Genomic DNA, 18,078 nt, shown 5'->3' with positions numbered 1-18,078 from the left:
TGAGGAGGAGTTAGGGTGGAGGTTGTTAAAGAATCTGTCACTTAGGTAACATTTCTTGTCTGCTCAGAAAAAAACCTTTGTCTTTCCATGCTTGCCCTGTGACACTGGTATGTCTTTCACTGTCACCATCTTCTTTTGGTGTATAGTGTGTGCATTGTGGTTTCAATTTGTATCTCTGGGAAGCTTGACAATGCTAAGCATCTTCTCATGTGCTCACTTTTTTTTTTTTTTTTTTTAAAGATTTATTTATTTATTATATGTAAGTATACTGTAGCTGTCTTCAGACATTCCAGAAGAGGGCGCCAGATCTCGTTGCGGATGGTTGTGAGCCACCATGTGGTTGCTGGGATCTGAACTCTGGACCTTCGGAAGAGCAGTCGGGTGCTCTTACCCACTGAGCCATCTCGCCAGCCCATGTGCTCACTTTTCATCTACAGCACGATCTAGTAAGGAGCACAAATGTTATGACGTGGGAAAAGGAGGGAAGGGAAATGGGGAGAATGTTCCTGAGTGAACAAGAAAGGACCCACAAGGAGGAGCTGTCTTTAGACAGAATAGAAACGACTGATTCTTCCGAGTGTTGTAGCACATACCTTTAATGAGGCCTCATCTTTTTTTTTTTTTTTTTTTTTTTTTTTTTTTTTGGTTTTTCGAGACAGGGTTTCTCTGTATAGCCCTGGCTGTCCTGGAACTCACTTGTAGACCAGGCTGGCCTCGAACTCAGAAATCCGCCTGCCTCTGCCTCCCAAGTGCTGGGATTAAAGGCGTGCGCCACCACGCCCGGCTGAGGCCTCATCTTTAAAAAGAAAGAAAGAAAGAGAGAAAGAAAGAAAGAGAAAGGAAGGAAAACAAAGAAAAAGAAAAGAAAGGAAGAAAAAGACAATTTGCTTCCATTCAAAAAGGCTTTATTTTAGCTTTCTCATCACTATCACAGAACACCTGATGATAAGCAACTTAAAAAGAAGAAATATTTTTAACCCACAGTTTCATCTGAGTCAGCCCATCATCGTGGGAAAGACAGGAAGGAGCCAAGCATTTCACATCATGGCTGCCAAGAAGCAGAGAGAGACAGGAGGTAGTCAGAGCAAGATGGATCTCTCAGTGACACTCAACCGGACTTACTACCCCTGACAGCTCCACTACCTCCTGATAGTTTATTCAGCATTGGAACCCAAGACTGGGACAAGGCTAATTGGTGCATGTTTGGCTTGTATATGTGAAGCTCTGGGTTTGTTCCCCGATGCAGAAAAATTAGAATCCATCCGTGGACTAGGTCGTGGCTCTTACAGTTCTTTATGATCCTTGTCTTGGGGAATCCTTCACAGGCACACCCAGAGGTGTGCTTCATCAAGCCAATCAACTTAAGAATCAAAATAAACCATCACCAGTGTGGAGAGATGGCTCAGCAGTTGAGAGCACTTATTGTTCTTTTAGAGGACCTGGGTTCGGTTCCCAGCACCCACATGGTGGCTTACAATCATCTATAACTCAGTTGCAGGAGTGTCTGATGTCCTCTTCTGACCTCTGTGGCCACCAGGCATGTTTGCGATGCACAGACATACAAGCACTCATGCATGCAGGCCATGCATGCAGGCACATGCACATGGGTGTGCATGCACGCACACACGCAAGACAGTCACATAAAATAAAGAAAATTTAAAAATAGACATTTCATCAAGAATAAAGTGCTAGGACGTGAAGAGATAGGGCAGCAGGGACTTGGTGACCTGCTTAACGTGTGAGAGAAAGGACACAGAGCATAGAGTCTGAGTTCTCCAACATTGAAGGAATTTGGATTGCGTAATTCAGCCTGAAGAGACCAGTAAAATCTAACAGGCTGTGTTGTTGTTTGATACTTTCAACCATGACCTGGGACTCCCATGGACTAGATTTGGTTTCACTGTGACCCAGTCACTTGATCCAGACACCTTGAGCCTCTTTGTAAGCACATAAGGTGTTTTTTGGCCAGTGTTTGCACAGCTGGGCAGCATGATTCAGAAACCTGTGAATTATTCATGCCTTTAACCTATTCTAAGGAGAACTTCACCCAAAAGGCTAAATTATTAAGCACTGGGAGTTATCTTTGTTACTCTTAACCAGAAAGCCAAGATGCAGTGAACTTTTTTGTTGTTGTTGAGAGTTTTTTTTTTTCTCCTTAGAGTTGAAATTTTATTAATGACACATAATTCCTCTCAAAACACATAACACACGCCTGAGATGGTGATGCACACCTTTAATCCCAGCACTTGGGAGACAAAGGCAGGTGGATTTCTGAGTTCAAGGCCAGCCTGGTCTACAGAGTGAGTTCCAGGACAGCCAGGGCCACACAGAAAAAACCCTGTCTTGAAAAACCAACACACACACACACACACACCCAAACCAACCAACCAACCAACCAAACAATAAAACTCAATGCGAACTTACACACAGAGGACAAAAGAGACATTGACTAGTTAGTCATGGAGAAAGCAGACACTGCCACCTGCGTCGAGGCTTTTAAAGACATGATGATGGATGAGTGTGCATTTAACAGTGACCACATCATCCCCTAACTTTGTCAGGCTGACGCAACAGTGTGTATGTGCGCACATGCGCATGTGCATGTGGAAGCCCAAGGTGTGTCTTCCTCAATCTTCCTCTTTTTTTTCCCCTTGAGCCCAGGTCTCACTACATGGCCCATGCTAGCCCAGGATGCACCTCTCTCCTTTTCTCCCTCTCCCCACCCCCTTGTGGTGTGTGTGTGTGTGTGTGTGTGTGTGTGTGTGAGAGAGAGAGAGAGAGAGAGAGAGAGAGAGAGAGATAGGCCCTGTGCATGTGGAGGCCAGACAATGACTTTGGGTGTCTCTTCACTGAACCCAAATTTTTTCTGGGCTGGCCAGCAAGCCCCCAGCATCTACCTGTTCATCCCCTTCCCCAGCACTGCTTTTTAGCAAACATGAACCTCTGTAACAGGCAGCCCCAAACAGGCAGGACTTGGTTAGAACTGAGAGTTCCTTTAACTTTTGTCTCAACAGGCCTCATCCCTGCACAGCTTGGGTCTTGGATCCCTGATTAGAGGCAACTAGAGGGAATGAAGAGAGGAGAGACACATAGACACGGAAGAGCTGGGAGAGACACACAGACACAGAAGAGCTGGGGTCAGGCAGTCTGAATGCTTGGGTGGAAAAGCATCAGCACCCCAGCAGTTATTATGCTTGTAAGAAACAGTAGAATAGGGAGGCAAGGTTAGTGCATGCAGATACCATGGAGGCAGGGTTAGTACATGCAGATACCATGGAGATAGGGTTAGTGCATGCAGATACCATAGAGATAGGGTTAGTACATGCAGATACCATGGAGATAGGGTTAGTGCATGCAGATACCATGGAGGCAGGGTTAGTGCATCCAGATACCATGGAGATAGACAGGGTTAGTGCATGCAGATACCATGGAGATAGGGTTAGTGCATACAGATATCATGGAGGCAGGGTTAGTGCATGCAGATACCATGGAGATAGGGTTAGTACATGCAGATACCATGGAGGCAGGGTTAGTGCATGCAGATACCATGTAGGCAGGGTTAGTGCATGCAGATACCATGGAGGCAGGGTTAGTGCATGCAGATATCATGGAGGCAGGGTTAGTGCATGCAGATACCATGGAGATAGGGTTAGTACATGCAGATACCATGGAGGCAGGGTTAGTGCATGCAGATACCATGGAGATAGGGTTAGTACATGCAGATACCATGGAGGCAGGGTTAGTGCATGCAGATACCATGTAGGCAGGGTTAGTGCATGCAGATACCATGGAGGCAGGGTTAGTGCATGCAGATATCATGGAGGCAGGGTTAGTGCATGCAGATACCATGGAGATAGGGTTAGTACATGCAGATACCATGGAGGCAGGGTTAGTGCATGCAGATACCATGTAGGCAGGGTTAGTGCATGCAGATACCATGGAGGCAGGGTTAGTGCATGCAGATATCATGGAGGCAGGGTTAGTGCATGCAGATACCATGGAGATAGGGTTAGTACATGCAGATACCATGGAGGCAGGGTTAGTGCATGCAGATACCATGGAGATAGACAGGGTTAGTGCATGCAGATACCACGGAGGCAGGGTTAGTTCATGCAGATACCATGGAGATAGACAGGGTTAGTGCATGCAGATACCATGGAGATAGGGTTAGTGCATGCAGATACCATGGAGGCAGGGTTAGTGCATCCAGATACCATGGAGATAGACAGGGTTAGTGCATGCAGATACCATGGAGATAGGGTTAGTGCATACAGATATCATGGAGGCAGGGTTAGTGCATGCAGATACCATGGAGATAGGGTTAGTACATGCAGATACCATGGAGGCAGGGTTAGTGCATGCAGATACCATGTAGGCAGGGTTAGTGCATGCAGATACCATGGAGGCAGGGTTAGTGCATGCAGATATCATGGAGGCAGGGTTAGTGCATGCAGATACCATGGAGGCAGGGTTAGTTCATGCAGATACCATGGAGATAGACAGGGTTAGTGCATGCAGATACCATGGAGGCAGGGTTAGTAAATGCAGATACCATGGAGGCAGGGTTAGTACATGCAGATACCATGGAGGCAGGGGTATTACATACAGATACCATGGAGGCAGGGGTATTACATACAGATACCATGGAGGCAGGGGTTTTACATACAGATACCATGGAGGCAAGGGTATTACATACAGATACCATGGAGGCAGGGCTACTGTACACAGCTGGAGAAGCTGGCAGGTTTAGCTAACCAGGTGCAGCGCCCTCTGTAAGGAGGAGTCTTCAGGCCATGAACACCTGGGGGGAAAGCTCTGCTGCACACTGTCTGCACACAGTCCACATTTGGACCCGGACCCGAGGGAGGCTTGGCCATTGCTCTGAGCCTCTCCTTGGGGAGGCTTTGCCACTCCTATGGGGCTGAGGCATTGGTCTGTGACCACATTTGCTCCCTCCACCAATGCCCGACGGACTCTGCACAAGCAGCCAGTGCTCTCAACACTGAGCCATCTCTCCATCTTTTTGGGACTTTGTCTCTAATCCTAACACATGGACAGGTACGACCAGGCCAGGGAAGGGCAAGTCGTATACTCTGCAAACCAGCCACTTCCGATTATGTGGTGCTCTATGCCTTTCTTTCTTTTGGGTATATGTACTGTATGTGGAGCCAGTGGTCGGCCTTGGTTCTTCAGTTGTTTGTGATACAGGACCCCTCACTGGCCTTGAGCTCACAGGGTAGGCTACGCTGGTTGGTCAGTGAGTCCAGGATGCCCCCGTCTCTGCTACCCTAGCACTGAGATTACAAGTGAGTTTCTCCATGCTCGGCTTTCTTATATGGGTTCTGGGGATCAAATTCCTCTTGCTTGTGAAGAACGCACACTACAGCTGAGCTCCCTTTTAGGCCTCTCCTTTTTGTTTGGATGAGACAGAATCTCGGCATGTACCTGAGGCTGTACCTTCTATCTCAGCCTCCTGCATAGTGGGATAATAGGTGCTCACCACAATCCATTATCTTCATTTTCTGTCAGAAAAGTTGCTGGCCATGGACGGTGCACAATGATAGCCAAATGCTGAAGAGGCTAGCCTGGGACACACCTTTAGCAGGGTTTGGTGGTTGCCTGCCTATGTGCTGGGATTACAGGTAAAACCCCAAGAAGGGGCCTGGAGAGATGGCTCAGTGGTTAAGAGCAGTGGCTACTTTTACAGAGGACCCGGGTTCAGTTCCCAGGACCCACATAGTGGCTCTCAACTATCTACAACTTCAGTTCCAGGGGATCCAGTGCTCTCTTCTGGTGCACAGATATGTAGGCAGGCAAAATATCCATAAGCAAACAATAAAAATAAATATATTTAAAAATTCAAACAAACTTGAATTTAGCATTTAAGAAGAAGGAAAGGTGGAGATGGGTTGGTGTACAGGCCCGTGATTCTAGCCGCCACCGAGAGGCTGCAGCAGGAGAGCCTAAGGTTTGGTAACTACAGAACAATTGTTTTCAGAATGAGAAAGGTTCTATTGCACAATGCACACAGACTCCACGGTCTTGCACACACACTTCAAAGAAGTGCAGAGGGCCAGGGAGATGGCTCTGTGCATAACACAAGCAGGAGAACAAGAACACACATTAAAAAGCTAAGTGTGATGAACTAACCAGTACACCCCGGAGCTTGTGTCTCTAGCTGCATATGTTTCAGAAGATGGCCTAGTCGGCCATCACTGGAAAGAGAGGCCCATTGGTCTTGCAAACTTTTTATGCCTCAGTACAGGGGAACGCCAGGGCCAAGAAGTGGGAGTGGGTGGGTAGGGGTGTGGGGGAGGGGAGGGTATGGAGGACTTTTGGGATAGCACTGGAAATGTAAATGAAGAAAATACCTAATTAAAATAAAATTAAAAATTAAAAAAAATATAGTAACTTTAAAAAAAAAAGCTAGGTGCGGCGGCAAACTTTTCACCCCAGCACTGGGGAGGCGAAGCCACAAGGATCCCCAGAAGCGGGCTGGAGAGATGGCTCAGTGGTGAAGAGCACTGACTGCTCTTCCAGAGGTCCTGAGTTCAAATCCCAGCAACCACATGGTGGCTCACAACCATCTGTAATGAAAGCTGATGCACTCTTCTGGGGTGTCTGAAGAAAGCTAAAAAAAAAAAAAAAAATCCCCAGAAGCCATCACCAACCAATCTGGCTATGGAGGGCGACTGAGAAAGACATGTGGGTGCCCACACAAACATGTAAACATACAAATATATTCATACCTACACACATACATACAAAATGGTCAAGAAAGTGGAACTGAGCCTAACAGTAGTGGTGCACGCCTTTAAACCTAGGGCTCGAGAGGCAGAGGCAGGTGGATCTCTGTGAATTCAAGGCCAGTCTGGTCTACAGAGTGAGCTCCAGGATAGCCAGAGCTACACAGGGAAACCCTGTCTTTTTTTTTCTAATTAATTAATTTATTTTATGTATATGAGTACACTGTAGCTGTCTTTAGACACATCAAAAGCATCAAATCCCATGACAGATGGTTGTGAGCCACCATGCAGTTGCTGGGGATTGAACTCAGGACCTCTGGAAGAGCAGAGCTCTTAGCTGCTAAGCCATCTCTCCAGCCTGGAGACCCTGACTTTAAAGACCACCAAAAGAAAACAAAAACAAAAACAAAACAAAACAAAAATCAGAGAGTTACTCCATTGGCTTGCGAAGCCAAGGATGCAGGATGGCTAGCTCAAAGCCAGCCTGCCTGGGGCAACACAGAAAATTTTCACTTCAAAAAAGGAAATCGGTGGTGGTGGACCTGGAGGAGGGGACTAGACAATGGAGTATTTGCCTCCAATACAGGGAGCCCCAGGGTCCATCCACAGCAGGGCAGTAACTGAGGCTGGTTCTGCATACTTAGAATCCCAGTGGTAGCCAGGCGTGGTGGGGCACGCCTTTAATTCCAGCACTCGGGAGGTAGAGGCAGGTGGATTTCTGAGTTCGAGGCCAGCCTGGTCTACAGAGTGAGTTCCAGGACAGCCAGGGCTATAGAGAAACCCTGTCTCAAAACAAACAAACAAACAAACAAACAAAAAGAATCCCAGTGGAGGTCAGAAGTTCAAGACCATTCTTAGGGACTCGGTGAGTTTGTGGTCAACCTGGAATACTTGACTGTGTCAAGACAGCACAATCTGACGCAGACACATTTGGTGCCCCGTGTGGTTTCAGGTTTAGCAGGGCAATGCCTAAGTCACGATGCTCCTAGGAAATTATGTAAGCAAGACCTTGGCGACACTGGCTTTTGAGGTTTACTACCTTCGAGGGATGTCAGCCTTGAACATCTGCAAGCAGCAGTCACTAACATCTGGGGAGTCTTCAGTTTGTAGGGCACCCCAGTGTTCTTACCTCATTTCAGCTGCCCCCACCCCCTGCAGGCTCCACACTTCACCAAGCAGGTTTGTTACAGAAACCTTAGTTAAGGTTTGTTGAGGGTTTTCTCTCTCTCTCTCTCTTAATTGGCTGTCCCAATCCACCCTTCTATAAATAGAAAAGAGAGACAGGGAGTGTGCGTGGCTTCATTACTAAGGTAAAGACACTTGAGCTACACACACTTGATCCCCGAACATGAAATCTAAGAGGTTGAACGATCACAGTTTCAGGCCTATATAAGGTGGTGAAAGACCATCTGCTTCGTTTTTCTGTTTGTTCCTACAACTCTTTCCCTCCACTTGATTTTAACTCTAAATTGGTGAGTAGCTGGTGGGCCTACCAGACCCCAAGATCCTCTTCTCTGCACGCACTGTATTAGACTTGGCACCGGGGAGGGTTTTCACCTCTGCTGCATGGGCTAATCTTCCACAAGGGATCTGCGGTATTGCAATCTCTGGTTGATGCATGACGGTGATGTTGTGTTTATAGCATGGCTAAGGTTTAGCTGCCGATGAGGATTGATTAGGTAAGGATAATTTTTGCTAGAAGATTGGACTTTAAGGGGGAAAAAACCCCACTTTTATTTGCTTTTAGAATTGTAAAAGACTGGGCTATGTAGCTCAGGCTGGTTTGGAGTTCATTATGTAGTCAAGGATGCTCTTGAACTCTTGAGCATCCTCCTTCTCCTCCTCCTCCTTTTCCTCCTCCTCTTCTTCCTCCTCCTCCTTCTTGTTCTTGTTCTTCTTCTTCTTCCCCTTCTCCTTCTCCTCCCCCTCCTCTCCCTCTTCCTCTTCTTCCTCCTCCTCCTTCTTGTTCTTCTTCTTGTTCTTCCTCTTCTCCTTCTCCTCCCCTCCTCTTCCTCCTCTTCCTTCTCCTCCTCCTCCTCTTCTTCTTTCTGAGTACCAAGATTGCAAGTGTGCACACAATGACCAGCTTGGTCTTTCTTTGTCTTTTTTTTTTTTTTTTAACTTCAATTTTGGAGTGAATTCAGGAGCAACCATGTAGTCAAGAGGTGGCTGGAGTCTTTTCTGTATCTGGGTTTGGTTTAGTACTCTGCCCCATCACTTAACAGGTCCTTATGGCCACATCTTAAAAAAATTCTAGAGATACACAGTGTCGGTGAGTGGCTGAGAATGTGTGCTCTTCCCATTTCTCTGTCACCGTGGCTCACATCTTGTTTCTTCTGTTCGGCCAGGTAGAAAATGAGCATCACAGACATTCTGAGCGCTGATGACATTGCAGCGGCCCTGCAGGAATGCCAAGGTGACTGGGGACTGGAGGAGCAGGCCATGGTGGCACTGGAGCAGAAGAAGAGCAAGTGTCAGGGAAGCTTGGACTCCAGAGTGAGATCTGTCTCAGAATAAAAACAAGGGCACGTAGCTGGAGCTCAGCTGATGATAAGGTGTCTGCCCATATGAAGACCTGGGTTCCATCCCAGCATTGCATAGACAGGGGATGGACACCCGTACTCCTCCATCCCCAGCATTGCATAGACAGGGGATGGACACCCGTACTCTTCACACTAGGAAGATGGAGGCAGGAACATCAGGAGTTTGAGATCATTCCTGGCTTCAGAGAGAGCTTGAGGCTTACTGGGGCTACTTGGATCCTTGTCTCAAAATAAGACAAACAAACAAATAATAAAGGTGACAGGAGACACCAGGAAGGCCCCTGGTTCCCACTTCCAGCAAAGCAGCAAAGACTAAAATGTGAACTTTGCTGAAAGATTTCCAGAATTCGAACTGCTCTAAGTTAGAGCACTAAGGTGATAGGAATTAGGAGACCTGAGTATGTGGTTATATTTATGTAAGATGAAAGGAATTTACTAAAAGGAGTAGGGCAGGTGGGGAGGGGGGAGTCACTGGGGGCTGGGAATGTAGTCTTGCATGCACAAAGCTCCAAGTTCAGTTCCCAGTACTGGGAAAAAAAAGTTTCAGTAGAAAAAGGCTGGATGGAGTTGTCGCTGAGCTATATAGTGGGTTCCAGGCTAGCCTATAAACAAACAAGAGCAATGTACTTATTCTCTTAAGCTTGTCTGAATCCACAGTTTCCCACTAATCACGTGGCATTGTGAGCTTGGTATGTGGCTTGTTGAGTAAGGAGAGCTGGGGAAAACACTGAGTAGAGCCAGGAAGGGGAGGGGGAGCAAAATCAAAGGAAAGGGCACTGGAGCAGAGGGGACAGGTGACATCACAGACCACCTAGACTTGGCTCTCTGAGTTTGGGAGAGTCAAGGATCCACATAGGTTGAGGGACGCTAGGAAAGTATTTCAATAGCCTGTGTTTTCTTCACCTGGGCACAAATACAGAATGTGACCCACTGAGCCTCGGGATAACCTAGTCTCTGTTCTTTAGACCCAGACACCTTTGAACCACAAAAGTTCTTCCAGACATCGGGCCTCTCCAAGATGTCTGCCAGCCAATTGAAGGATATCTTCCAGTTCATAGACAACGACCAGAGTGGATACCTGGATGAAGATGAGCTCAAGTAAGCTGTGTATTGAGCAACAAAACGTGGATGGGTGGGGATCGGGATGGGGGGATGGGATGTATGCTGTCCCGTTTGTCCCGTACTTTCTCCATGGCAAGCCCTAGCATTGGACATTCACCTGAACTTCATTAAAGAATGTAAATTGTCTACCCGTCTATCCACATGGGGCACTGAGTGTGGCACTGAAGACTAGGTACAAAGGGAGATCTGTTCAAGGGATTTCCTACAGTAAACGAAACAACAAGACTATTAAAGATAGATGTCTAGCATCGGATGCTAAGGAGAATTCTGCTCCTGGGACCTTGACTGGTGTTTGTGGCTGTCAGATACATGGATTCAAAGGAGGGGAGAGAGGAAGAAGGAAGGGGGAGGGGACAGCGAGGATGGAAAGGAAGGGAGGGAAGAGGGAGGAAGGGAGTGAGGAAGGGAGGGACAGAGAGCACAAGGTCTTTCAGGAGCTTGCCACCAGCGTTTTGTGGTGCTGTAGGTATTTCCTACAGAGGTTCCAGAGTGACGCTAGAGAACTGACCGAGTCAGAGACCAAGTCCTTGATGGATGCAGCGGACAACGACGGAGATGGGAAGATTGGGGCTGATGGTAGGTCTGGTCCGCCATGCTGTCTAAGACACACAGACTTAGGGGATACCCAACGTGGGGGTTCTGAATTCTGATGAGTTCAGTCTTTTCATCAGCAGAGTGTGAACGGGCAAGCACACCAGCTGTGTGTAGGCATGTGGTATCACTGGGGATGTAGCTCATGGGTCCAACATGTGCTTAGCATGTCTGAAATTGGTCCCCAGCACTGCCCACCCCTCAACCCACATAAATTCTGGGATAGGACTGATGAGATGGCTCAGTGAGTAACAACTACCAAGTCTGATGACTTGAGTTCTTCTCCCTGGGGCCTACACAGTAGGAGGAGGAGAGACAAACTCCCCGAAGCTGTCTTCTGACCTTCACACATGTACACCACACAATTCTGGAAGACAATAGCTCACCACTGTAAACCCCAGTACTTTAGAAGTTGGGTACTGCAGTGAGTTTGAGGTCAGCCTGGGCAACATAAGGAGCTCAAGGCCAGGCAGAGTGAGACTCTGTCTCAACACACACACACACACACACACACACACACACACTTTTGTTTTACATGATACACTATAACTATGAACTGATCACTATGAACTTTGGAAGAATGGCCCCCCACATGAAGGGATTAGCTGACCACTTGGCCTTTCAAACTATTTGACAAGGTGCTTTGGTCCAGCTTGAAAATAATGCAAGATATGTCTGCCAGGCTTTGAACAAAGGCAGCTTACTGCCCACCAGTACATGGTATTAAACAGAGGACATGGCCCGGGAGATGGCTCAGTCAAGAGTGCTTGCCACACAAGTGTTAGGACCTGAGTTCAGAGCCCCATCAGCTGTGTTAAAAGCTGGGCATGGTGGCATGCACCTGTGATAACAACACCTGGTGGAGGGGGCAACTTTGGAGAAAGGTGGATCCCAGAGGCTTATCACCACCCAACCTAGCAGAGTCAGTGAGCCTAGGTCTCCAGGAGAGACCCTATCTCAAAATAAATAAGGGCGAGGGCAATTGAGGGAGATAATGATGTTAACCTCTGGCCTCTACATGTACATGTGCACACACATGCGTGGGCACGTACACACACACACACATCATCATCATCATCACCATCACCACCACCACCACCATCACCACCACCACTAGCAATAGTGACAATAAAGGACAAATAAACCAATCACTATCCACGGTGTCATCTATGTGCAGAGCCCCAGATACAAACATCACAGGACTGTGTGATTTTATTGAACTACTTACACTTCTGCAATGATTCAGAAGGTAGTATGGGCTATCGGGTTTGTGGCACCAATCATCGAGAATGAAAAATGGTAAAGTGGGTTCTGTTCTGTTTTTGTTTTGTTTTGTTTTGTTTTTGTTTGGAGTAGGGTCTCCTGTCCAGCCCTGGCTGGCCTTGAACTTGATATGTAGCAGAGCTGACTTTGAACTGATTCTCCTGCTGCACCCTTGCTGGTGCTGTGATTGCAGGCATGCATCAACAAGCCCGACCTTAGATCCTTACTGAAATATGCTATCATAATTCACTACGTGAGTCAATGCAGCTTCTATAGGTTCCCTAGATGAAGTAGCTCAGACAAAGGAAGCTTGATGTAGTTGAACATAACTATGAAGCCCCGTTTGGTGGCACACATGTGTAATACCAGCATTTGGAAAGCTGTGGACTTTAAGGCCAGCCTTTGCTGTCTCATACATTTTCAATTTCACAGTGTACCAGCCAGTTTGTTAGTGTCAGGGCTCGAGAGATGGTTAGGTGGGTAAGAATGTTTGCTGCACAGGCCTGAGCTTGGACCCCAACACCCATGTAAAAAAGCTGGGCATGGCCATGCACAAACCTGTAATCGCTGTTGGAAGTGGAGATAGGGAATCATTGTGGCTTGCTGTCTTCCAGCCTCGCTAGCACCAGGGTCAGAGAGATGTCTGATCTCAAGGGAATAAGGTGGAGAGTGACAGTAGGACACTCGATGTCCTCCTCTGTCCTTTGTGTGCTCACAGCTACATCACACACACACACACACACACACACACACACACTCTCTTTCTCTCACAGACACACACACACTCACACATGAAAGACTCTTGGTATATTCCTTTTAGTAATATAAACTTTGAGGGGAAGGTCAAGATTAGGGCTCAATGAAGGAATTTTTGTTTAAAGTGCCTCTCTATTGAATAATATAACAGCTACAGAACAGTGAAGGAAAACCTCCGCGTTCATTTGAAACAAACCAGACAATACACCACAGGTTTACCGTGAGCAATTATACCAAATTTCCTCATTGCTGGAGAGAAATGACTGAGTTGAGCTCTAACCTCAGGGGCTGTGGATACGAATTGTTAAATACAATTATGCATGGGGCTGGGGTGATGGCTCAGCAGGTCTAAAGCACCTGCCATGCACGTGTAAGGACCAAAGTTAGAATCCCCAGAACCCAGGTAAGTGCCGGGAGACGCTGGTGGCCCACCTGTAATCCCAGGCCTCACTTGAGAGGTGAAGACAGGGGATGCCCAAGCTAGGTTTGATGGATCTGTAAGTTCTAGGTTCCAGTGAGCAACCCTACCTCCATACATAAGGTGGAGAGCAATTGAGAAAGTCACCTGATGCCAACCTTTTGCTTCTGTCCCTGTACATACATATGCAACCACACACATGCACACATACATATCCCACACACTTGCACATATATGTACACATACATACACACACAGATTATGCAGAGAGAGCAGCATATGTTGCTGCACAGGCTTGCAAGTCAGCACCCGGGATGTGGAGGCAGGAGGATAAGAAGGCAGAGTTCAAGATCATCCTTGGCTACGTAGAAAGTCTGAGACGGGAAGTCTACATTAGACCCTATCTCAAAAAAAATATATATGTACAGAAAGCTAGGCATTCGGCAAACGCCTGCCATACCCACACTTTGGAGACTGAGGCAAAGGGATAATCAATTTGAGGCCAACTAGAGCTGCCCAGGGAGACCCTATCTGAAAAAATGCTGCAGAAAGCTGGACAGGATGCTGCAGGCTCTCTTGAGCTGTGTCACCAATGCTCACGGTATCCTCCAGGGACATCACGAATGGGACCATGTTTCTCTAGGAATTTATTTCATTTTTTTTTCTTCCCTCTTCAGAATTCTTAGGGAGATGGCACACCTGCAAAACCGTGAGCCACCTGCACTGAGTCTGTCCTCTCATCTTCTATTCTAGAATTCCAGGAAATGGTGCATTCTTAAAGCCCAAGTCTTCGGAAGAAAGAGAGGAAGGGGCATTCTGCCAGAAGGGTTCAAAAGCCCTGGGTCTGGGATGCTCCCCACCCTACCCCGAACTAATTTACCGAGTCCCCCTGAAGCCCTTCTGCAACGTGCTCCTTGCTTGAGGGAATGCAATGGTTTGTGGCTCTTCCTTCTTTGGTGGTGGTGGATAGGTCCTGATGACTTCTGTAAGCCCCCATCTGGCAGACAAGGCCTTTAAAAATCACCCAATAAAATAATTTCTCACCATTGGCTGATGTATGGGTGTTTTAGTTACTTGTCTCCTTGCTGTAACAAAATGTACAACAAAAGCAACTTAAGGGGGCTGGAGAGATGGCTGAGCAGTTAAGAGCACTGACTGCTCTTCAGAAGGTCCTGAGTTCAAGTCGCAGCAATCACATGGTGGCTCGCAACCATCCTTAATGAGATCCTATGCCCTCTTCTGGTGTGTCTGAGGACAGCTACAGTGTACTTAGACATAATAATAAATAAATCTTAAAAAAAAAAAAAAGAAAGAAAAGAAAAGAAAAGAAAAGAAAAAGAAAGCAACTTAAGGAAGGAAAGGGTTAAGTTGGCTCACAGTCTGAGGGCTCACAGTCTGAGGGTTCACAGTCCATCATGGTGGGAAGGCTGAAGCGGGCAGCTGCTCACATGGCATCGACCCTGGGGAAGCGAAGAGAGTTAAACACTGAGGCTCAGCCCATTTTCTCCTTTTTCTTTGGTCCAGAGCTCTAGTCTGGGGGATGGGGTCACACACATTTATGGTGGCTCTTCTCACTTTAGTTAATCTAATCTAGGTAATTCCTCCCAGACAGCCTGGAGGTTTCTTTCCATGGTGTCTCTAGATCCCGCCAAGTTAACAACATTAATTATGATAGGTTTTTGTTTTGTTTTGGGATAGGATTTCAAAATTTATCCCTAGCTGGCCTAGAACTCTCTGAGATATCCCTATGAGATATCGTGCTGGTCTTCACCTAGCACAGATCCACCTGTGTTTCTTCCTCAGAGGAAGGGGGATTAAAGCTGGGCACAATCACACCCAGCTGCAATGAGTTGTTTTGCTGTTGTTGTTGTTCTTTTTTCTTCACCAAGGTAGTGGGACCAACACAAGTCTTTCCAATGATCTCAAGTGTCCTCAAACACTGAGTAAGCCACACTGGCACTGTACATAAGGGAACAGGGAAATTATTTTTGTTTGTTTCAGAATCTGGCTTTAAAAGCATGTAAGTGTTGCAACTAAATACCGTTGTCCTGCTGAGAATCTTATTCTCAGCCATCCAGCTAACTCTGAAATTAATATTCTTCAGAAAGATTTTAGCCAGCATAAGATTACTCATACACGAGCCAGACACAGTGGCGCACATCTGAAATCGCGATGCTCAAGAGGCAGGAGCACTAAAATCACAAGTTCAAGGCCAGCTTTGGCTACGCTGAGAGTTTGTGACCAACTTGGGCTACACCCTTTCTGAGCCAGTAAAGGGACGTTCCACAGAGCCCGATGACCTCAGTTCCATCTTCGGGACATATGTGGTAGAAGGAGAGAGACTGATTCCTGAAGTTATCCTCTGGCCTCTGCAATCTCGCTGTGGCACAGTGCCCTTCCTGCCAAGAGATGAATGTTAGTTTCAAAATATCCTTCCGAATTTGTTTACTGCTGCTGGGCATTCAATTGCAATAAGAGAAATCTAAATACAAGCAAGAGACAAGACAGCTGGATGGGGTTATAAAAGCTCAGACTGCTTGCTGTTACAGCTCAACATGAACTGCTCATTTTGAATCTGTTTTGACGTTTTCCTCTGGGAAAAACAAGTGTTCAGATTCGGTTGCCCTTGTATGACCCCCAGCCCCTACTCCTTTCTTCTCAGCTACCATTTTCCTGGCTCATAGGTGACAACACCTGAGCCGGTCACACCTAGACTTGCTGGTCCCGTTGAAGGCTAGCCTCCAGGGTCCTGTTACAGGGTTGGGGAGTTTCAAGCCAGGAATTTCTCATTAGGCTGCTTTCCAAGGGGCACCTAAAGCTCTGGCTGACCCGAGAGCTGGGGACACCTGAGAGTCATGAAGCATTTTTCTAGGAGATTGTTTAACAGTTCATACTCCTGTGTGTGTGTGTGTGTGTGTGTGTGTGTGTGTGTGTGTGTGTGTGTGTGTGTATGTCAGGAATCAATGCTGGGTGTGTCTCTCACTTGAACTAGGGCTGATAAGGCTAGGCAGGCTGGCTGGCCAGCAAGCCCATCTATCTCTGGATCCTCAGTGCTGGGGGCAAAGGCCCACAATGCTTTGCTCAACTTTCTGCTTGGGTGCTGGGGATCTGAACTCAGGCCCTCATGCTTGTACAGCAAGCACTTTACCTACTGAGTCATCTCTCCACTCCCAACGGTATCATACTTTAAAAAAAAGATTTATTTATTATTATAATACATAAGTACACTGAAGCTGTCTTCAGATGCACCAGAAGAGGGTGTCAGATCTCATTTACTGATGGTTGTGAGCCACCATGTGGTTGTGGGATTTGAACTCAGGACCTTCGGAAGAGCTGTCGGTGCTCTTAACCACTGAGCCATCTCTCCAGCCCGGTATCATACTTTTAAACCAATGTCCACACTTACCATGTTCTGGGGCTCTCTTACACTTCTACTGCCTATACACTAAACATATTAGTGAAACAAAACAAAACAAAACAAAACCCAAAGTTATAACAAATGACAAGCCCCAGGCAAACAAACAATCCCAAATACTCTTTATATATATTCTTCAAACTTGGTTTTAGGAAATTAATTTCACAGTCTTTATTTAGGAGGAGGAATAATTGAAACAAGCAATCAGGGACCAGGGAGCTGGCTAACTGGGTAAAAGCGTTTGCTGTGCAGTTAGAGGCAGGAGAATCCTGGAGAGCTTGTGGAGAGACTAGCCTGCTGTAAGCATCAGGAAAACAATGGAGATCCTCCTCAGATGAGATGGAAGGAGGCTGTCCTCGACCTCTATACACATACTGTGGCGTGGACATACCCTCACTGATACACACACACACACACACACACACACACACACACACTTGCATGTCTTGTATAAATTTGTTTCTCACATCTCTCCTCAGTTTTGACTTTCTTGTAGTTTTCTGGACTGAGGGAAAACTTTAAATGTAGCAACTCCAGGACCAACACAGGAAGACTCTAGCCAGTCTATCAGCCAGAAGAGTCACCATGCATACAAAGAGCTTTGTTTTCATGTTAGACTTGACTATTTCCACTGGCTCTACAAATGACCAACAAAATATGTTCTCAGCATGGAGTGGAATATTGTGACTTTAAAATGAAGGTCTAGATTGCAATATATTTTCCATAACTGAAAAACTAAGTCTCTTGTTATTTTTGTCTTGCTTGTTTATAAAATAAGGCTGCAACACTGGCTTTAATTTGAACTATTTTTTTTTTTTTAATCTAACTACAGTCTTAGCTTGTAGCTTGGTGAGGTAGTTTGGGATTAAATGGACTTGACACTAAAGCCAGCTTTGTGGCTGGCTTAATGGTTGAGTCTGGTGGTGCACATTGGAAATCCCAGAATTTGGAAGTCAAAACATCAGGATGAGGAATTCAAGGCCATTCCTGACTACATATCGATCCTGAAGCCAGGCTGGGCTATGTGAGACCCTGATTTATTTGCTTATAGGAACAACAAACTTGTTTTTGAGACGGGGACTCATTCTGTAGCTCAGACTATCTCATAGCTGCTAATGCACCTGTTTCCATACCCCAAGCGCCTGTGCCCCCATGCCTAGAGAACCTACAGATTTTCAAAATAGTTCTTTCTGTATCAAAATGAAAATGAAGCACGTATGGGAA

The 18,078-nt window shown here is 46.5% G+C and overlaps 1 protein-coding gene across 1 annotated transcript; it reads left to right on the top strand.

Moving 5' to 3' along the window:
* The first annotated feature begins 9,101 nt into the window (after positions 1 to 9,101).
* Positions 9,102 to 14,218, top strand: Ocm2 (oncomodulin 2). Its single transcript, XM_021163947.2, has 4 exons — positions 9,102 to 9,162; positions 10,255 to 10,387; positions 10,878 to 10,987; positions 14,193 to 14,218. The coding sequence occupies exons 1-4, from the start codon at positions 9,102 to 9,104 to the stop codon at positions 14,216 to 14,218; spliced, it is 330 nt and encodes a 109-aa protein (XP_021019606.1).
* The last annotated feature ends 3,860 nt before the right edge of the window (positions 14,219 to 18,078 follow it).

Source organism: Mus caroli, unplaced genomic scaffold, assembly GCF_978045245.1.
Source record: "Mus caroli unplaced genomic scaffold, Mus_caroli_1 scaffold_4, whole genome shotgun sequence".
In the NCBI taxonomy this organism is placed as follows: Eukaryota; Metazoa; Chordata; class Mammalia; order Rodentia; family Muridae; genus Mus; species Mus caroli.
Note: the sequence above shows the minus strand (reverse complement) of the source record. Positions and strands in the feature narration are given on the sequence as shown.